Source organism: Capsella rubella, unplaced genomic scaffold, assembly GCF_000375325.1.
Source record: "Capsella rubella cultivar Monte Gargano unplaced genomic scaffold, Caprub1_0 scaffold_6, whole genome shotgun sequence".
Taxonomy (NCBI): Eukaryota; Viridiplantae; Streptophyta; class Magnoliopsida; order Brassicales; family Brassicaceae; genus Capsella; species Capsella rubella.
In genome coordinates this window covers 14453837-14475088 of record NW_006238918.1, presented here as the reverse complement: position 1 = coordinate 14475088, position 21252 = coordinate 14453837, and the positions used below count along the sequence as shown (strand labels likewise).

At 34.4% G+C, this 21252-nt stretch overlaps 6 protein-coding genes across 9 annotated transcripts; 3 read left to right on the top strand and 3 right to left on the bottom strand.

Moving 5' to 3' along the window:
* Window positions 1-225: 225 nt before the first annotated feature.
* On the bottom strand, window positions 226-1581 carry LOC17884421 (probable tyrosine-protein phosphatase At1g05000). Its single transcript, XM_006288530.2, has 5 exons — window positions 1320-1581; window positions 1140-1233; window positions 774-831; window positions 635-678; window positions 226-551 (listed from the first exon to the last, which is right to left on the bottom strand). Exons 1-5 carry the CDS (start codon window positions 1511-1513, stop codon window positions 348-350), a joined length of 594 nt encoding a protein of 197 aa, XP_006288592.2. The 5' UTR covers window positions 1514-1581; the 3' UTR covers window positions 226-347.
* A 3721-nt stretch (window positions 1582-5302) lies between these two features.
* LOC17883169 lies at window positions 5303-7256 on the top strand. The gene is made up of 5 exons (XM_006287642.2): window positions 5303-5747; window positions 5832-6284; window positions 6386-6701; window positions 6777-6902; window positions 7000-7256. Exons 1-5 carry the CDS (start codon window positions 5331-5333, stop codon window positions 7011-7013), a joined length of 1326 nt encoding a protein of 441 aa, XP_006287704.2. The 5' UTR covers window positions 5303-5330; the 3' UTR covers window positions 7014-7256.
* Window positions 7257-9790: 2534 nt separating this feature from the next.
* LOC17884032 (EH domain-containing protein 2) lies at window positions 9791-13331 on the top strand. 4 transcript variants are annotated; one of them, XM_023780696.1, is made up of 16 exons: window positions 9791-9933; window positions 10036-10115; window positions 10238-10306; window positions 10379-10436; window positions 10600-10649; window positions 10744-10786; window positions 10875-10933; window positions 11029-11139; window positions 11297-11399; window positions 11489-11538; window positions 11635-11763; window positions 11851-12102; window positions 12181-12260; window positions 12379-12505; window positions 12597-12740; window positions 13003-13331. In XM_023780696.1, exons 1-16 carry the CDS (start codon window positions 9846-9848, stop codon window positions 13186-13188), a joined length of 1629 nt encoding a protein of 542 aa, XP_023636464.1. In that variant the 5' UTR covers window positions 9791-9845; the 3' UTR covers window positions 13189-13331. The 4 variants fall into 4 exon arrangements, with proteins under 4 accessions (XP_023636464.1, XP_023636463.1, XP_023636462.1 ...); XM_023780695.1 differs by having other exon boundaries at window positions 9792-9933; window positions 10872-10933; XM_023780694.1 differs by having other exon boundaries at window positions 9792-9933; window positions 10600-10655.
* Window positions 13332-13429: 98 nt separating this feature from the next.
* On the bottom strand, window positions 13430-14023 carry LOC111830015 (protein GLE1). Its single transcript, XM_023780357.1, has one exon. It carries the CDS (start codon window positions 14021-14023, stop codon window positions 13430-13432), a length of 594 nt encoding a protein of 197 aa, XP_023636125.1.
* A 597-nt stretch (window positions 14024-14620) lies between these two features.
* Window positions 14621-16621, top strand: LOC17884114 (short-chain dehydrogenase/reductase SDRA). The gene is made up of 6 exons (XM_006288452.2): window positions 14621-14818; window positions 15177-15293; window positions 15510-15644; window positions 15778-15903; window positions 15978-16079; window positions 16176-16621. Exons 1-6 carry the CDS (start codon window positions 14684-14686, stop codon window positions 16323-16325), a joined length of 765 nt encoding a protein of 254 aa, XP_006288514.1. The 5' UTR covers window positions 14621-14683; the 3' UTR covers window positions 16326-16621.
* Window positions 16622-17076: 455 nt separating this feature from the next.
* LOC17881141 (regulator of nonsense transcripts 1 homolog) lies at window positions 17077-19932 on the bottom strand. Its single transcript, XM_023780356.1, has 6 exons — window positions 19431-19932; window positions 19324-19370; window positions 18720-19233; window positions 18049-18194; window positions 17643-17967; window positions 17077-17564 (listed from the first exon to the last, which is right to left on the bottom strand). The coding sequence occupies exons 1-6, from the start codon at window positions 19930-19932 to the stop codon at window positions 17077-17079; spliced, it is 2022 nt and encodes a 673-aa protein (XP_023636124.1).
* Window positions 19933-21252: the final 1320 nt, after the last annotated feature.

Sequence of the window (21252 nt, the reverse complement as noted above, 5' to 3'; positions counted from 1 at the left end):
AATTTGGAAATTTCAAAATCTTCTACCAACACATTAATTTGGCTTTTAAATTTCAAAATCTTCAACTAACATATTAATTTGGCATGCTAATCTGTAAATTTGGAATTTTGCCTAACACACTTGCATAGTAAAGAGTATTTAAGTTGAATACAAGAATTTTATGACATACTTGTTCTACATGATAGCATTTATAAGGAGAAAGAAACCCCTATAATTTTAAAATTATTTAAATTTGAATAAAAGGTTTTATTTTCTCTTTTTGTATGATACAAAGTCTCACACTTTTTCATTTACTTGCTAAAAAAGAACTACTTAAGTTGTTTAAGACCATTAAACAGGTAAAGTTGTTAGTAATCATTATGAGTATGCCTCTTGGAACAAGAGAAGGAGAGTGGTGAATGCTTTAGATTGGAGATGTCAAAGAGCTCCATGAATCTCTGGTCTGAGATCCTAGCTTTAGCAGCTGCGAATCTCTGGTACTCATCGAAGATAGAGGACAAACACCATCTCTGTATCTTCCTTACACAACCTACTAAACACCCTGTTCGATGCTGCAACCAAGAGACACAAGATATGTAAGAAGATCCTTTCGAGATTTCATATAGCTAAACAGAGAAGAGATGTCTCAGTTTACCTTGCCACTTTTGCAATGTATTAAGACAGGATGGTTCTTAGTATCTGGTAAAAAAGGCAACGACGAACTCATATGATTAGATGATCAAAACGCCATGAATAAGATGTTTTAAAGAGACTAGGCAATAGATGGTTAGTACCTAGAAGTACTTGTAATGCTTCTCTGATAACCTCATCAGGGATATTAACAAAGGGTTCCTGAAAAAACAGAGAGAACCATCAAATTTTTATCAGTCTCAAGCACAAACAAGATTATGTTATTCATCATCCATCATATCTTTGCATAGCTCTTATGTATCTCATTACATGCAACTAAACAAGAAGATTAAACACAACCTCGAATAAGGTATATTGAAATGATCTTCTTATAAAGTTTCATCCTTTATAAGATTCAGAAAGACTCATCATTCCATTAACAATGCCACTAAAGAACAGGAGATTCAAAGCTTCAACTACATGAGGGAATAAACCAATTAGCTAGATCAGTATAATCATCAAATCCTCACCTTGCATCTTTCAATTCCAAATTGAAAAACTTGGATCCCATTTGATTTTGCAAACTCTCTATTCACCTCTGGATATGCCTCAGGGCACAAATATCTAGTACCACCAACCACCAATACTCAGTCAAACGACGAAATCATCAGAGTAAGCATCAAAACTTGAGTGAAAATAAATAAAATTACATGATGGATCGGAGTCGTAGAGATTGGAGAAAGCTGAAACTGACTGGTTCAGGGAAACCAGAACGGAAAATTCCATTATCGACCATAGCGAAGTTAAGAGGTGGCACGAAAAGCTCACCGCCGCCTCTTTCCTCCGTAGAGTTTTCCGACTGTGGTACGGTGTGAACATCGCCGGCGTAACTCTCCAACGTCATGATGATGGTATTGTTGTTGAGCGCCAAAAAGACGAAAACGAAAGAGAGAGCTTTCGGATGGGGATGGAGAGAAGAGTCGAGAAGATTCATTACATGGTTTTGAGGGAATCTTAAAAGGTATCCATGAAGAATATTCGTTTTTTCACCACTGTTCCCTTAATGCGTATAAAGCACTCGTAAATTGTGTTTGTTGACGAAATTAGGTGGTTTGATTAGTCTAATTAGTTTGTGTCTTTGTAATTGTTGGGATGTCATTAAAATATAAAATTGAAAAATTAAGTAGATAAAAGATGGTCAAATTAAATCTCATTTTAGTTCATATAAAACAAATAATTGTTTGTACATAAGAGTCATCATTGAATAATACAAACATATATAATACAAAATTTATCATACAAAAGCTTTTTAGTTTCAGCTGCTTAAATTATTTTAAACGAACAAAAAAAAAGGTAAATTATAACAGATAAGAGATAACCGTGTTTAATGCAAGTTAATATCGCAATGTAAACCAAAAACAAATGTTTGCTTCGCAATAAGTTACCAAAACTAGATTGAATAATCATCTTAGAATGCTACTATGCTAGTTAGGTTGTGAGTGGCTTGTGAGTTGTGAGTAGTAAATAGACAAACGATACAAAATAGCAAAGAAACAAGCAATGTACTAAACAAAAGAAGAACCAAATAAGTAAACAAACAAGTTGAGCCAAAGAAACACAAAAAAATGTACTAAACAGAAGAATCAAAGAAGCACAATAGCAAGGAAGCACTAAACAAAGGAAAACACACCATGCAATGCATTAACCAGAAGACTAAAAGAAGCATAATACACTAAGGAGAGGAATAAAAAAGAAGCAAAGAAACAAGCAATACACTAATCAGAGCTGCAGAGAATCAAATAAGCAAAAACAGACAAACAATGAAGTTAGTATAATAGAAGCAGAAAAGGAAACAAAGTTAATAAGATATATATAGAGAATGTACAAAGGTTTTTAGGGTAAATACAAAGACACTAATGACCTTTCTATATACATCACCTACAAATAATCAAAGATGCATCATGTGAATGCGAATGTCTATGTGTATGTATGCATGTAATGTATAAACTATACGTATACAATGCATGATTCATTGTGTCCGGAGATTCAAGATGTTGATTGAGATCACGCTATCTATTGAGGCACTCAAGGAGAATATTGTTGAAATATTTGAATACTTTCACTTCCTTGCTCTGTCCATATCGAAAATCTCGGTCGTGCATACCTTACGTAGATTTTTTTGGCTAGTGAGATTAGCCATATTGGCTACCAGGCATAAGAAAAAAAACCTAATGAATTCAAACTGCATACGAAAGAAAATCATAGAGATGATGAATGATCATAACAAGGATTTAAATAAACAACACAAGGAAAAACGTAAATTTAAACCCAAAGTGAGAGAGAAAGAGCTAAGATCAAGCAAAACAACTCTGGAAACAACAAGCAATCGTACTAACCATGATCCATTAATCAATGCTTAATCTGAGATCATTAAGCTCTTCCATGTAAAATATGCGTAATTGACCAATGGAAGAAAAACCTCATTAAAGGGATTTGTAGTTGAATGTCAAATTAGCCTTGTAACCCTTATTAATTCATATCAAATCACAAGAATAAAATTGGCAAAACTTAAAAAATGGAAGAACTAGAGTTAATTAGATACTAATAAAAAAAACCAAAAAAAGTAGTAACACTCTCAGATAAGTGAAAGGCAATAAGATAAGGTAGTAGCTCGCAAGCAAACTGACTCAATCTTCATCTCTTGTTTCTCTTCCAACTTCGTCCATATAATAGCATAGTGTTGGTGGTGCTTTGGGAGTCCACGATCTAAGACGAAAATACTAGTCAATTTTTTGGGTGCTTGAATTCTTAGATTGCAGTCAATACACGAAGCAGATTTGAGTCTCTTCAGTAATATATCCAATCTCCGTGGAGAGGAAGGATCGAGTCTGGAGAATACAGATATAAAAACCATCCAGTTTGGAGAGCAATTACGACAAATCTTTACATACTCGACAACATAAAGTCTCCACTGATTCCAAAGATACCAAAATCGTTTTGACAAAACACTTGTAGTCATAACATCTTTTGTCGGGATGAATGACAAAATCTTCAGCAATAAATCGTCAGGCAGCTCGCTTATATTTTTCATTGTACACTGAAACATCACCGAAAAAAAAAAGGAAAAAAAGAATTATTTTTAGTTACGATTCAATGAAGAGAAAATAGATAGAGATCACACAGTTAGGAAACCCTATAATCAAATAAAAGTTGAGTTTACATAGATGATCACAGATGTTGTAAAGGACGACGGCCAAAGCCAAATACCAAAACCTAATAACTGGCCAAATTTTTATGGAATTAAGTTATATCGAATATATATATATATATATGTATATATGTATATATATATATAGCTTGATACTGAAAAAAAAATAAAAATTAATCACAAAATTGGAAAAATAAAAGGAAAAGCCCAACAACAACAAATACCTAATTTCTCCAACAAAATCCCATGTTATTGTTCATATATTATGCAATTCGAGAAGTTTTATAAAAAAAAATTAGATATGTATGTTTAGTTTTTTATCTTTAGTATTCTTCTTTTTGTTAAATTTAATATATTTGTTTATTTTGGTTTCTCTATCTCCATTTTGTGCGCCAGCTATAAACATTGACCGCTATATTTAAAGCATTTAATCCGGTAATATAATAAAAACAAGAAAAAACAACATTCTTCGAATTTTTTTAAGTCATGAGAGCTATCGTAAAAACAAGTCCATGTGCTGGTGGAAGTTTACATAAAAGTGGAGACGTGTTTTTGTCTGTCTATAATGAAACTGAAATGTCAACACAGAAACTTATTAGATTTCCTTAAAAATAATATAACATATAGCAAAATCAATCATTCAAACCAGTTTTGACGATATGTGGCATAGTTTTGGTTTTTGTCTTCTAACCATTTCACTTCTAAGTGAAGGACACATGGCGCAGAGAGTCAAACGTGAGAGACATTACAACATTACAATCCAAATTATATAAATATCATCATATGCCATTTTCGAAGAATATAATATCTTTGCGACTGAGATATCGATACATCATTAATCAAGTGGTTGATCTCATCTAAGTTTAGATCCCGTCTTGAATATAAAATTTGTTGCACAAGAAAGAAAACAAAAATATAGCTACTTAGAGGAAATATAAACATTCAACAATTTTTTTCCTTCTTGAAACATATTATATAATCATGATTTTAGTGGAAACCATGACATCAAAAAACATTTTAACTTTCACTACTATTACATCTATTAAAAAAAACTATGTGTTTATTCCAAATCAACCTAACCAATATTCAGAAAAAATCAAACTAAATTGACTATATAATTTTAACCAAAAAAAAATAGATTTGACTATATATATATAATTGGATTTACAGTTTTTTTTTTGGCAAAATTATTAAACGATAACACCAAAACTAAATTTCGTATCACTCTACCATATTCATTCCATATTTGATATTTCCATATATTCAGCTTCACAGTAATATCTTTAGATTTAAAAAAATCAGTGTCAATCAATTTATTCAAAATATAATTTTAAATTTATTAAAATAATAACCCTAATAATATTGTATTTTAAAAAAATATAAATGTTGTCTTGTACTGTACCACTGTTGTACACGTGGCTTACAAAATCCAAAGCGCCTTATTTATTTTAGCTTTCCCCTCCAAACCTCTTCAAACTATCTCAAAATCCCGAAACTACCCTCCGGATCCATCATGGAAGAATCATCATCAACCCAAAACTCCTCAACCCGACCCGACCCGATCCAAAAACCACCGGAATCATCATCACCAGCCACCACCACCACCACGAAGCTCTCATTCCCTAAACTACTTCTCTGGTTCGACCAATCAAATCGCGTTAAAACTCTGCTCTCATGGTCCACCTTCTTCCTCCTCGCCGTCATCGTCCCAATGATCTCACACTTCGTTCTACTCTGCTCCGATTGCGATTTCAAACACCGCCGTCCTTACGACGGTTTAGTCCAGCTCTCCTTATCGATCTTCGCCGGAATCTCATTCGTCAGTCTCTCCGATTGGTCCAAAAAATACGGAATCCGAAGATTCCTCTTCTTCGATAAACTCAAAGATGTTAGCGACAAAGTTAAAATCGGATACGAATCTGAAATCCAGGTAAATCAAAAAACGTATCTGCTAATTAGAAATCGCTAATTTTGGGATTAAGGTTAGTAATTAGTGGAACTGTGCCATTTTCAGAGATCAATGAAGCTATTGGCTATGTTCGTTCTCCCATCTCTAACGCTTCAAGCTATATATCGTATCTGGTGGTATGCTTCAGGGTTTAATCAAATACCTTATATTATAAACCCAATGTTGAGCCATGTCTTAGCTTGTACACTCCAGCTCTCGTCTTGGCTTTACCGTACATCGCTCTTCATCATTGCTTGTATCCTCTACCAAAACATCTGCCACCTTCAGGTCCTTCGCCTCGATGAATTCGCGCGCTGCTTCGCCTCGGAGATTAGTGATTTTAGCTCTGTACTCGCGGAGCATCTTAAAATCAGGCGTGAGCTGAAGATTGTTAGTCATCGGTTCAGGCGGTTTATTGTTTTGTCGTTGTTTTTCGTTACTGCTACTCAGTTCATGGCGTTGCTTACTACTATTAGAGCTAGTGTTCCCTTCAATATCTACGAAGTTGGCGAGCTCGCGGTATGGATGACTCGAAATGTTTATTCTTGTTCTTGTCATTATTGATGGCAATGGTGAAACTTTGGAAACAGTGTGTTGATTAGTGTCTTTGTTTTTTACAGTTGTGTTCCATAAGTTTGGTATCAGGGCTGTTCATATGCTTGAGAAGTGCAACGCAGATGACTCACAAAGCTCAATCTGTAACGAGCATTGCTACAAAGTGGAACGTTTGCGCGGCTTTAGAGACATTTGATGTTCTTTATGACGGAGAGACTCCAAAATGTCCAACGAGTATACAACATTCTCAGATTTTATCGCGTCGTCGTAATGTTATTCAATCGTCTGATGATGATGAAGAAGGAGAAGGAGATCATGATGATCTTCATATACATCCAATCTATGCCCGCGCCATTTGTTCTCAAAAACGTCAAGCTCTAGGTAATTAGACCATGATTTGAACAAATCTTGTTCACCGTTTTTAGCTAATTCGGTTTCTTTATTGGATATATGTAGTGACCTATCTAGAGAATAACAGAGCCGGGATCACAGTTTATGGATTCTTGGTGGATAAAACATGGTTGCGTATGATCTTCAGCATCGAGCTTGCTCTTCTTCTATGGCTTCTCAAAAAGACAATCGGTAATCTCTTAATCCCTTTTCTCATTTCATCTACTTTACCTTCTCTTGTTTAGACATAAACCAAAAACTTTTCTTCATATGTTTTGGTTTTTGGCAGTGAACATAACATGAAAACGAAACGAGTGTCTTGCTTTCCTTTCCACAAAGGCTGCCATATAACAGGTTTTTTTTGTATCATGTATGTCTGTATAGAAATGTTTGAGAATTTTTATATTTTCAGTTATACGTACTCATGTTTATAGATTGTGCAAAAAGAGGTTTAATAATAACATGTTTGGGCTACTTGACGATCCTATGTTAAATGTATGAATATGGTTTTGTATTAATCTTGTAATCTGAATTTTTTTTGTTTCTTACTTCTCTCCAATTTATAAAAATTGAATTTGCAGTTCATCTATCAAAAAAAAAAAAAAAATATTCGCCATCCCTCCATGGCTCCATATATGTCATTTCAAAATTAAGACAGCTTTCATGCTATATTTAGTTTAAATTTTTAAAAAATTATAAAAGAAAACAAATTCATATCTAATTATTCTAAAATTCGAAATTACATTTAAATGTCTTCAAAGAACTCTATGCTTATTCCAATTTCTTCATCTTCTTAACGCTGCAAAAACAAAATTAAACGAGAAATATATTAACCCTAAACAGAAAATTCTTATATCAAAAGGTTTAAAAAATTTGAGGTTTAATTTGTACAAAATCAATATTACTGTTACCAATATAAAGATATACCTGCGACAATCAATGGTTGGGTCAAAGGTTACAGGCAAAGAAACGTGACAAAGTTTAGGTACACTTATAAGTTTCTCGATATCGATGTTCATCGACTTCACATCATTTTCCAAACACTCACAAAAAACTTGACGATCTTGCGTCGTTGGGATTCTATGATAAATCGTACGCAAGCTGGTGCAACAATCTGGTGTCGGATATGAATCTTTCGTACCGGTAATATATGTCATACACGACATCAAAGTGTCCATCACATCAGGACATGTGATGCTATGCACTGTTCTCGCATTGCAAATCAATGATAGAATAGCGATCGAAACAACACAAATATTGAAAGTTGATTTGCTCATTATGTTTTTGGTTAATAGTGATTGGGAGAAAAAATAAAGAATGTGTTTGATATAGTGCATGTTGTGAAAGCTGAATTTATAGGAATGTGTATGGAGTATATTTTTATTAAATTTGTGATATAGAGTATATTTTTGTTTCTATATCCATTGTGTGGTTGTATATTATCATCTTCTACGTAATTTCCAAATAGTGTCTATTAAATTATGCCTATGCATGCTTGATAATATTAACTACGTAGTAACATTCAATTTTGCTAAATAAATTTCCAAAATTTGGAAAACGAGATTCCATATTAGTAAGATCAGCCAAGTATGATGATTAATTCAAATTTACTCATTATGGCAACTTATTAATAATATGTATTTAATTGCTTACAATAAACATTTCTAATAAACGAGATTTGCAATCTCTATTAATTTCATCTTAGCAAATACCTACAAATCTTTTAATGATGATGCTATATGCATTACTCGAGAATATACCATATCCTAATACTTTCACTTTAAATCTGGCATAAATAGTGTCGATCTCATTAGTTCTAGCACACAATTTTATTTTTTTGGTTGCAAAATTTTAAAGAACGAAATGCCATAAAATATTGATAAAATTATATATATTATACTAAAATCGTACCATATAATAATGAGTTTTAAATCATTTTTCATCTTTTATCTAACAAATACTATATAGATTTTAATTACCAAAATTTATAATTAAACTTGATAAAAATATAATTTTTAATTTGATAAAAATATTTTAATGTGACAAAAACATTATTTGAATGTAAGTAATATAGAATTATATATCAATAGGTTGAATGCGTTAAAATTAACATTAGTGTTATATGAAAATTGATGAATTAAATGAATATGTTACTTCCTTGACACTTTAAAAAATGTGTATTGCAATACGTTATTACTAAAATTATTAAATCACATATGTACTATAAATGAAGAGAAATTTTTTTATTTTTTAATAATAGTAATAACCGTTGACAAAAAAAAAATCAAATTAAGCTAATGTTCAAACCTGCTTAAAAATTCATGTAAAAGAAAATTAAGAAATACATCATCAAATATTCTATATATCATTACATTAAATCTCAACTTCTAACTTTTTTTTACGATCTCTAAATGAATTATTCAAAATATTTGATAGCGTTAGAAACCAAACCTGTTTATGCAAACATATGCTTGTGCAAGCACAACTATTCTATCTAAACCAGTCAAACTCTATACTACTATGTGAAAAAAGAAATTTTACAATGAATTATTTTTTTCAAACGAACATCTTAGCATAACTTCAATTGATATGAAAATTAAAAAACAACATTATTGGACGTTGTTAAATCTTGGTAACGTTGCAACAGAGGATGAAAAAGAAAACTTTATATCAATTAAATCAGCAAAGCTGGAATTTTGGTAGATTGTGGCACCTTTATTCAAGTTTTCAAATTTAATGATATCAAATCATAGCCGTTTTATTGCGTGCAACAAAATCTGATTTTAGCCGTTAATTCCAAGTTCACGCCGTTTTTAGATTTAATGAGACACACAGCGTGTCGGGCCATTAAAAAGATTGACCAAATCTGACGTCGTAATGGTGTTTGCTCTTTGGAACTTTGAGTCAACTTCACGTGGTTTTAAAGTTTCATAGACACACCGCGTGTCGACAGATTATATACACAAACGATGTCGTTAGTTATCACCCTTCGACAAGCGCCAAGCCCGTTAACCCTATTTGGAAAAATATATCTCCTTCTATCTACGCTCTCTCTCTTAACTATTCAGTTTCAATTTCAAATTTCATAAACCATTCTCTCTCTCTCTTCTCTCTTCTCTCTTCTTAATCTCTGTAATGGAGACGTCGTCGGCGATTTCGATCGGTTCTTGTTTGAAAGAGCATCAGAAGATCTACAAGGAATGGTTCACCATCGCCGATTCAGGTTCTGTGTTTTTTGTTTTCCCCTTTTCATATTGAATTCGCTACTCCGCCGTAACTATTCTGATTCTGTTCTGATTTCGTTTTGCTTGGATACAAATTTCAGATGGCGACGGTCGTGTTTCCGGTAACGATGCTACAAAGTTCTTCGCGATGTCAAAGCTTTCTCGCCAGGAACTCAAACAGGTTGTTATTTCATAAGATTTCATGAATCTATGTAACTTGTAAGAAGAATATGAATTGGGTTTTGAAGTGTGTAAATTCTAGGGTTTGATTGAGAATTTGTTGCGATTTTTGTGTGTTTTAAGGTTTGGGCTGTTGCGGACTCGAAGCGACAGGGATTTCTCGGTTTGGCAGAGTTCATCACTGCGATGAAGGTATGATTACTGAGTCAATTTGAAGTCTAATTGTTAATTTTTTTCCCTTATTTGACTATTTTGTTTGCGCAGCTTGTCTCATTGGCCCAAGAAGGACATGAAATTACTTCAGATCTTCTGAAAGGTTCTGGTAAGTGGAGAATTAGATCTTAGATTTTTTTGAATCAAGAGCTTGATGGTCAAAGAAAATATAGCATCATCTGTAATCTTATTAGATATTGCAATTAGATTGGATTTGTTTGAATCAGAAATTGGCTAATCTTTAAGACATCTGTAATTTTCTTTTGTTATAGTTGACATGAAGAGTGTGGAACTTCCTGTGTTGGAAGGTCTGGAAAACGTGGTATCTGTAAGACATCTTCTTACCTGATTTCGTTTTTAAGGTCTTTACATGATTTACTAATCTAAGGATTTGTCTTAATTTGTTTTGTTTACAGAAGCAAAAAGCGTCAAAAACACATGTGGATGTTGAAGATGATGGTTAAACAACAATTTTTCTTTTTCTTCATTCGTTTCTTACGTTTTCATTATGTAAAGTTTGTTGATTTGCTGGATAAACTTGCAGTAGTTACTCAGCCACAAGTCACAGCAAAAGCTCCTTGGTACAAATCAAAATCTATTATTAAGGTGAGATAATAATTTGCTTTGTTGCTGCGAATGTTCCATCAAATATTTGCTTTGTGGTCTGATCTAACAAGTAATCTGCTATTTTGCATGACCAGCCACAAGTAAATGTGGTGACAATTGTTGATGGCTTGAAAAGATTGTACACTGAAAAGCTAAAGCCTTTGGAAGTCACATATCGTTTCAATGATTTTGCATCTCCTGTACTGGTGAGTTAACTTATGTTATCCTTACCATTCCAGAAACACTTGTGAGGCTTTTGTCTATTCCATATTTCTAGTTGAGAGTTACAGAACTTATATCTATATCACCCTGAAAAATAATTCTCAGTTTGTTCTTTTGATGACTATTTTTGTTGACTTGCAGACTAATAGTGACTTTGACGCCAAACCAATGGTTATGCTTTTGGGTCAATATTCCACTGGAAAAACAACATTTATAAAACACTTGCTCGGATGTGACTATCCAGGTACCGTGTTCTCTTTCCTTAAACTCATAGCAGTATAATGAATCTTCAATTATATTTTCTGATTTACACCATTGTCCTCTTTTTATCAGGAGCTCACATTGGTCCAGAGCCAACAACAGATAGGTTTGTGGTTGCAATGGTATGTCAATGTGTCCTGATTTTATGGTACTTAAATGGTTGCTATTTACTTGTTGTATTCATCTAAGTAATTCTTATGAATTTGTCTTTCTTATAGAGTGGACCAGATGAACGAACTATACCTGGAAACACCATGGCTGTTCAAGCTGACATGCCATTTAACGGACTAACAAGTTTTGGAGGTGCCTTCCTCTCAAAGTTTGAGTGTTCTCAAATGCCGCATCCTGTGAGTGCTAAGCATTATCTCACTGTCTCTTTTTGATCTTTCCCTCTGGTGGTTTATATGACCTTTGTCTTCCTGTTTTTGTTGTAGGTCTTGGACCAAATTACTCTTGTAGATACTCCTGGAGTTCTTTCAGGAGAGAAACAAAGGATGCAACGGAGCTATGACTTCACTGGTGTCATCTCATGGTTTGCATCTAAATGTGATATGATTCTCCTTCTCTTTGATCCCCACAAGCTTGACATCAGTGATGAATTTAAACGGGTGATAACATCTCTGCGTGGTAACGAAGACAAGATTCGCGTTGTCTTAAACAAGGCTGACCAAGTTGACACTCAACAAGTAAAAACCCATTTCCATCCATTTATAAGCTTCATTTTTTACTTGTTTCATAGTTGGTCTAAAATCTTTTTTTCTTAGCTAATGAGAGTTTATGGAGCACTGATGTGGTCACTCGGTAAAGTCTTGAATACACCAGAGGTCGTACGTGTCTATATTGGGTATGCCTTCAAATACACCATTGGTTATTTTGATTTCATTATTTGTTAAAATGAATTTAAGCCATTAGTTTCATATGTTTACGCAATAGATTAATTTGTGTTTGCTTTACTTGTGCAGGTCCTTCAATGACAAACCCATTAACGAAGCTGCAGTTGGACCAATTGGAAAAGAACTCTTTGAGAAAGAGCAAAATGATCTTCTAGCAGACTTAATGGACATACCTAAGAAAGCATGTGACAGAAAGGTATGATTTTGATGAGTCTCAGTTTAAACATGTACTTAAATTCAGGATTTGCGAGGTTGAAAACTAATACTTCCTTTGTTATTCATTGCAGATTAACGAGTTTGTGAAGCGAGCTCGAGCTGCAAAGATCAATGCATACATAATGAGTCACCTTAAGAAGGAAATGCCTGCAATGATGGGAAAATCCAAAGCTCAGCAACGTCTTATGGACAATCTCGAAGAAGAATTTGGAAAGGTTAGTAAACTTTTTCTTTGCTCCAAAGAGTAAACGCATTAGGTGTAGCCTGATAGGGGTTAATAAATTGAACCAAAGTTCTGACGACACTTGTGGAATTAAATTTGGTTTAGTACGCAAGTATCTGACTATAAGCCAAACCAGAATTTAGATTAGTCATACACTCATAGCTCTCTAGTGACCAAAATAGATTTATTGATGCAAAAATTGTAGATCATGATTTTTATCTCGTTTTTTTACATGTTTTTTTTTCACAAAACAGGTGCAGCGAGAGTATCATCTTCCAGCTGGAGATTTCCCAAGTGTGGAGCATTTTAGAGAAGTATTGGGAGGCTATAACATTGACAAATTCGAGAAACTGAAGCCTAAGATGATTCAAGCAGTGGATGATATGCTCGGATACGATATTCCAGATCTCTTGAAGAAATTCAGAAATCCTTATGATTAAAACAATAATGCTCGTATTTAGAAAAGAAAAAAAAACATCTTATGATCAAGCTTGAAAGAGTCTATCATAATCAGTAGAAACATGTTAAATATTTGGATTCTTATGTTTTGTGCTCTTCTGAATATTACTAGTCTATGTAATCATTGTTCCTTTGGTAATGCTGATCAAACTCATCAGTAAAGTCGCCAACAAGAGACTCGTCTCCATAGTTCTTCCTTAAGGTTCCTGGAGATGCATCCGCTCATCTAACTTCATTGCTTCTAACCTTTGCTTCTCCAATGTCAAAGGCCTTTCTGCAGTTTTGAACTTTCGATCTTGTAGCTGAACTACCAACAACACTAACTCTCTTTATCGCAGCCTTCTCTCGTGCAAGCTCTTGTTCAACTTCTCTACGACTTTGGCTGTACCTTTCGACACGGGATATTGCGGAGCGAGGCGATTCAATCTCATTGATTATGTCCGTTTCAAAAACTGAAACTAGATTCATAATATCTTCCTTAACTTCGGTTTTGGGGTTGTTGATCACATCATATAGGAAACTCTCAGCCAGACCCATCGAATTCATCATAAACTGATCAAGTTCTTGGTTAAACTCATCATCAGACTCATCATTCAAGTATAGCTCATCACAGGTACATATATGACTATGATCTTCTTCTTCATGATCACTGTCCATCTCAGGACATGACTGGAGAAGCTTTGAAAAGGCTTTGAGCTTCTTTTCAAAAGACTCGATCTCACAGACCAATCTATCGAAGGTTCCATTAGGCTCAGGGTCAATGCTAATTCCATCGACGCTTTTGTTGGCACAAATAGGTTCCGTAACAGTTGCCATTAGCAGAACAAAGTTGGTTTTACTAATTATTTCTGTGTCTCTCTCGTCTCTCTTTAGTGCTGTTGTGGTTCTCTTTGATATTATGATTTACCTCTAACGCAAGACCTTTATTTATAAAGTTGTGTGATTCAAAAAAAAAGTAAATTGATACACTTTTCCATATTTTTCATTTTTTCCTTTTCTTCTCAATAATTTCCTTTTTCTATCTTTTCCATTTTCTTGATTTTTCCAGTTCTTTTTTATATTTTGACATCCTCGAAATTTTTATTTTTTTGAAATATGGCTTAGCTCAAAGAGTTGTGTTGGGATCTTTTAATTAAAATCACATTATTAACCTCATTTTCTTGATTCATATATATGTGGAACATATCACCTAATGGATATGATTTCCTTTTTACACATACTACTTTTGGTAAAATATTTTTATTGCGTCACTATGGTAACAGAAATCGAATACTCTCTAATTTGGTCTTCAATCTCATTAATATTAACCTCAAACGCACTTGTTGTTTAAACGTTTTAAACGCAATCTCGCAATCAATAATTGAAACGCTTAAAGAAAACGCTTTAAACGCTGAACACACTCATCGCTCAGAGACTCAGAGACTCAGAGACTCAGAGAGAGAAACAAGACAATCAAATTATTGAGAAAAGATTGAAATGGAGAAGAAGCTACCGAAAAGATTGGAAGGTAAAGTCGCGATTGTGACGGCTTCGACGCAAGGGATTGGCTTCGGAATCATTGAGCGTTTCGGTCTCGAAGGCGCTTCCGTCGTCGTCTCTTCCCGCAAACAGGTTTCACAATCTCTCCGGAATTTGAAGATTTTATCGATGTTCTCTTAGTGACGGATCTTTGTATTTGTGCTTCCTTTAATTAGGTTGCTTTTTGTTTTATTGGGATTTTGATTTTTGCAATTTTCACTATTAGCTTAGAATTGTTTGAAAATTTTGATTTTGGTTTGTTACTGATTTTGCAATTATCCCAAAATCGATGATGAATCTAATTTTGCTACTGTGTTCTTGAGTTCAAGTTTAAGAATCTGTGATTCTGATTAGCGAAGCAGAACTTGTGTGTTTTTTTTGGGTACACTCGTAGCTTTGTTTAGCTAATTTTGGTTGAACAAAAGTGTTGATTTTGATTATATATGTGCAGGCAAATGTTGACGAGGCGGTAGAGAAACTCAAATCCAAAGGGATTGATGCTTATGGAATCGTTTGTCATGTTTCCAATGCTCAACATCGCCGGAATCTTGTCGAAAAGACTGTTCAGGTAAACTAATCTGTGAGCTTTACGTTCAAAGCAAATTGATCATGGATAAACTTTACATCATCAAAATATTGTTTGTTTTTTTTGTTGATCGGTCTTGTGCTTCAAGCTCGCACTTTACCACACTTTCGAATACTTCGCGCGATTTTGATTTACTTTGAGAGAGATTTACAGTGTCTTCTGTGTTTTAGTTACATTTTTATTGGATTTTGGTTTCAGAAATATGGGAAGATAGATATTGTGGTCTCTAACGCTGCTGCCAATCCATCTACAGACCCGATCTTGTCCACCAAAGAAACTGTCCTCGACAAGCTATGGGAAATCAATGTCAAATCATCTATACTTCTCCTTCAGGTAAAGCTTTCCTTCTTTAAGTTTCATTAGTTTACAATATTCACAACATATTTAAGTATTAGCTCTCTCTTTCCATAGCCAAATAGATCAACTTTTGATTTTGAGTTGACCTTTCTTGTGTTCATTTTGCCAGGATATGGCTCCTCACCTAGAGAAGGGTTCGTCGGTTATCTTCATAACTTCCATTACTGGATTTCAACCACAAGGATCCATGGCTATGTATGGGGTCACTAAGACGGCTCTTCTTGGCCTAGTGAAGGTATGTAGTAGTGTCTCCATCTCATGACTGGATGATGTTTATTATGATTTATTGCACTGAACATCATGTCTCAGGCACTTGCTGCTGAGATGGGACCAGACACACGTGTGAACGCAATTGCACCCGGTTTTGTGCCCACACACTTTGCTTCTTTCATTACCGAAAACGCCGAAGTGGTAATGTTTCAAAATTAAAACTTTTACACTGAGGTTATGATTGTATCTCAAATGATGTAATAATAATAATAATAGTACACTTGTGGATATGCCTAGAGGGGAAGCATCGAAGAGAAGACTCTGCTTAACAGGTTGGGAACAACTGGAGATATGGCTGCTGCTGCGGCTTTCTTAGCATCAGATGATTCTTCTTACATCACCGGTGAAACCTTGGTTGTTGCTGGAGGAATGCCCTCAAGACTCTAAACCAATATCGAGTCAAGAATAGCTTAAGAAAAATGCAATCAGGGAAACAAGTAAGTAGAGGTCGTTTAATTAGTTTTCAACCAAATAAAGTTTTATGAAAAGAAGAAGTTCCAATATTATCACGAGTCCATTAGAGACCTTTGTTGGTCTTGTAAAAAACAATTTCCTCACTAAAAAAGACTCGTTTGGGGTTCAATTCAGAGTTGGAACAATAAAGTTTGGGTTTTATATGTATGCAAGTTATGTAACATTACGTTTTTATTGTTTGTTTAGGTTTGCATTTGTGTTTGTGTTAATTGTGTTTTACTACTTTTTTTCTCCCAAATATCATGCTTAAGATTCGTCGGAGAATCAGAGGAAGCAATAATGATGCTTAGGAAAAAAAAATGACTCCTATTTAGAGGCTTTTAAGTAGCCTGATTGGACCGTAGTCATAGGAACCTAACCTAAGCCACCGGCTACTGTGCTTTAGACAAAAGTGATGCAACAGGAGTTCAAAAATGAAAATGTATATACTAAGTGAACATTGATCTTTGTACATAATAGGTACATTAGTTACTTGTTTAGCAAGAAAAAGATTCATAATAACAGAATACGTACATTAGTTACTTGTTTAGCAGGAAAGAGATTCATAGCATATGCTGATACACAGCTGAGCTGTGACAGCTCACTAGATATCGAAACCATCCATATACACCGAAGCCACAAAAAGAAGAAGAAAAAAAACCATCCAGATACCTTGGTAAAGGAGCTAACGAGCATTTATTCTTTCTCTCCTGATTGAAAGAGATCCAAAACTCGAATACACATCAGACATGTCGACCTTGGGAAGAGCATTGTTCATGGCATCTCTTAAATTCTTCTCATCAGCAGCATCATAGAAACATCCACGTATCTTCGAATCCCTCACGAGCTTTGTCCAAATCGAACCACTCAGCACCAGAGTTCTCTCGTTCCCAAGTACCCATAAACAATGCCTTGCACGAGTCAGTGCTACGTTGGCTCTTTGACGGTTAGAGAGAAACCCTATGTTTCCATTACCGTTGCTTCTGACGGTTGATATGATAATAATGTCTTCTTCCCCTCCTTGAAACCCATCAACCGACCGAATATTCAAAGTGAACAGGTTATCTGACACGGAACTGTACTTATTACCGAGTCTCTCTTGTATTGCTTTAATTTGACCTTTATAAGGTGAGATAACCCCAACACTCATCTTTGTCTTTGTCTCATGTGACACTGTTTTAATTACAAATTAGGCTAATTAACAAGTATTAGTGTAGTGTTGTGTAGTGTACTAATATACAAATACTTTACCTTTGAAAAGAGTGGATAAGATCTCAGATACCACTGCAACTTCAACCATGTTCTTAGGACTATGTCCATCACCAAACTCCTCTTTCCCAAGTCCCACGTTGATAAAAGAGAAAGAACCAAACATGTTCCCTTGAAGAAATCTCTTTTGGTAGTTCTTGTCTTTAACAATGTCAGCATCAGAGATCTTACCATCATAAAACTCCATGTTGGGGAAACGACTTATAGAGGGATGCATACGGTATTGAACATTAAGCAAATGTTTCTTGTGGCCAATCAAAACCAATCTCTCAAACAAGCTTCTTCCAAACTTGGCCTTCTCACATACCTGAGCATACAAGAACACTATTTTTCAAACACAAGTCCTACAATGTCAAATACAAGTAGATTAATAAGCAAAAGAGAGTACCTCGCTTTGCACCATTGCTGGAAGCTGAAGCTCATCTCCTATGAGAACAGCATGACGCAAGCCCTCGAGTTGCAACGCAGCAACTGATTCACATTCTTTAAGTTGAGCCGCCTCATCAACTACAAGTAGTTCTATAGCACCTGTTTGTTCCGCGGTCATCTCTGCAGCACCCGAGGCAGTGCAGAAGATTATGTGCGCATTTTGTAGGCAGAACCTCCTTACATCATCGTTTATTAACAAGCCTGGATACTCAAAACGTTTTGATAGAAAACGTAGAGTCTGAAGGCAATCAACAGGGATGAGTTTGTTAAAGCAATCAAATGTCAAGCTTCCATGATTCTCCTGCAGGAAATCTCTGGCTCGGCGAAGAGTTTTACGGGTAGCGATCATATTCTTGACATCGTTAGATGATATAAAAGACTTAGGAAGATGTGTGTACAAATACACCATATCCGTGTGGATCTTCTCCATTGTTTCACTTAACTCATCAAACTTTTGCTTCACAAACTCCCCAAATGTTATAATCTTTTCTTTCTTTAGAGCTTCTTCCTTATCCAATCCTACATTTGAGCCAAGAAAAATTTTCTTTACAAACTCATTAAATGTTGTAAGAAGACTTTTACTTTCTTGCTTCTCACTTCTTTCACTTAGCAACATATATCTCTTATAATTAGAGACTGTATTTTCAAGAACATCTATGACTGACTCCAAACTCCGTTCCCATCTCGTCAATGGCGAAAACAGTTCACGCAGTATACTGATGCGGTGATCAAGAAACACGTTGAGGAGATCATCATTGCCCCTGTCGTCTATCCCCATCCTGACTCGGTTGCCAACTAAAACAATATCCCCAAGCCCGTAAGTAGAATCTTCTAATGAAGAAGATTCCTTAACTAACGCCAAGAGCCTTGTTGCAACTCCTACCACAGCCGTGTTTGTAGGAGCACACACTACTGTTTTGCAACCTTGGTTAAGAAGAGCAAAGAGTAGAGTAGCCACTGTCTTTGTCTTCCCAGTACCAGGAGGCCCCCATATCAGTTTCACACTACTAGTCTTGTCATGGATTTGTCTTGTCTCAAGGCAAGCCAAGATTGCAGATTCTTGAGAAGAGTTCAAGTTCGATGAACGCATGATATCCAATACATCATTTCCAAAATTCATAGAAGAAACAGGTTGCTCTGTATCCTGAAATATATACAAGAAAAAACCACAGTTACACAACAGTATACAACACATATATTAGAAGTTAAATCAGGATCATATCACGTTACTTACAGCATTATTTGCTTGAAGAACACTCTTGATGAGACTCAAGTTAGCATCTCTATTGTGCAAAGCCTTCCAGATACGAGTGTTCGTGGTCAGATTCATTAGAAAAACACCGGAACGAAACGAGTATCTCTCATCAATGGATATGGTTTTGGAGGAATGAACAGTGAAATGTAGCTCATCATCTTCAACAGAGAACACATACGCAATAATCAGTGGGTTTAAGTCATCGACACGTCTTGGCCTTTTTGCTTTTGTGAGAGCAATGAGATCTCCACGTTTTGGCTTGTACTCTGTACTGTTTCCTTGCACAACATGCATCACTGCTGATATATTAACCTTGTTTGATGCTCTACTCGGGGGTTTGATTCCCGTAGCCTCCACGGAACGTATGTAAAAGAGAGGAGCTTTGTTCAAAGAGTTCAAGCTTGAGAACAGCTCTGTACGTGTTTCCTCTAGTACAAGAGGAACAAAGCTGTTAAGGTATTCATCAACGGAAAAAAACTTGTCTGGAACCGGCTTGATCTCTTCCTTGTTGTTATCTTTGTTGAGAATATAATTGATGGACCAAGAGAAGATTTGGTTAACAAGACTTTTCTTCTTATTCCTCTCCATGTCTCACAGAATCTTTCTGCAACATAAGAAACAAAGAAAATGCTGTGTTAGATTCTTACTTCATAGTACGAGTCATAGGCTCATAGCTATATAGAAACGTAACTTTAGCTTACAAGGCAATCAGAAAAGAGTGTGATGATTAAGTGGGAAGCAGTTCGTTGTATAGAAGCAAAGCCAAACGAAGACAACAGGAAAAATCTGGCTATTCAGTTTGGTCTCTCTACTTAAAAAGGAGAGGAAGAAGGTGAAAGGTCCAAACACAGTACTTGGGAAGGAATATAATATGTGATTTCAACATTTTCCAAGGAAAATATTAGGGTTTTTCTTTTTATAATTAAACATACTAGCACTTTGTATGCATAACTAAAATTCTAAGTAATACACTAATCATATTAAAAAATGGTTTTTTTTTTTCTTTTCATTTTGTGTATTTTTGGTTTACGAGATATTAATTCACTTAAGAAAGATTGGAAACTTAAGAACGAAGCAATTTACGGTGGAGAGGACAACATTTGCATGCTCTCAGTTGTCATAGACTCATAGTGATCATCATGACTAAGCGAAATTAGTCACATCAATCTTAAAATTAATACATTATTTACTATAGTGTGTATCGTTTCTTCAAATTGACTATAGAGATGATATATGTAACTCTTTGAATAACGTAATAACTAGTTTCGGATCCGCGCTACACCGCGTGGGAAATAATTACATATATATAACTTTTAACGAATTAAAATATGTTACATTTTAATTTTGTTATAATACAGTCGATTACAGTAAATCATATATTTGTATAATAAGTTTAAATAAAATAATAAAGAAAAAGCGAGTAAATAATCATATACAGTAAAACCTCTATAAATTAATACTCGATAAATTAATGATCTCTATAAATTAATAAATTTTTCCGATCCCAACTTGGGACCAGTATAATTTTAGACACATTTCGATAAAATAATAAGATAATAAATTTTTTGAAAATCCTTTGTAAATATATGGTCCCATCAATATTATAAATTAATAATTAGATAAATTTTTCAAAATATATGTATATATAGACACATTAGTTTTTGTTAGATTTTATTTATAATATTTTACTATATGAAATATAGTTAGCATTCTCTTTTAATACATAATAATTATTGTTTTATTTGTAATTGATTATATAAAATACTAATTATCATGATTAAATCTTATTTTTAAATATTGTTTTGAAAATATGTTCCAAATTAGGAATATCTCTCTATAAATTAATAATTATTAATTTATCGATAAATTAATACCTCTATAAATTAATAGATTTTCATGGTCCCAACA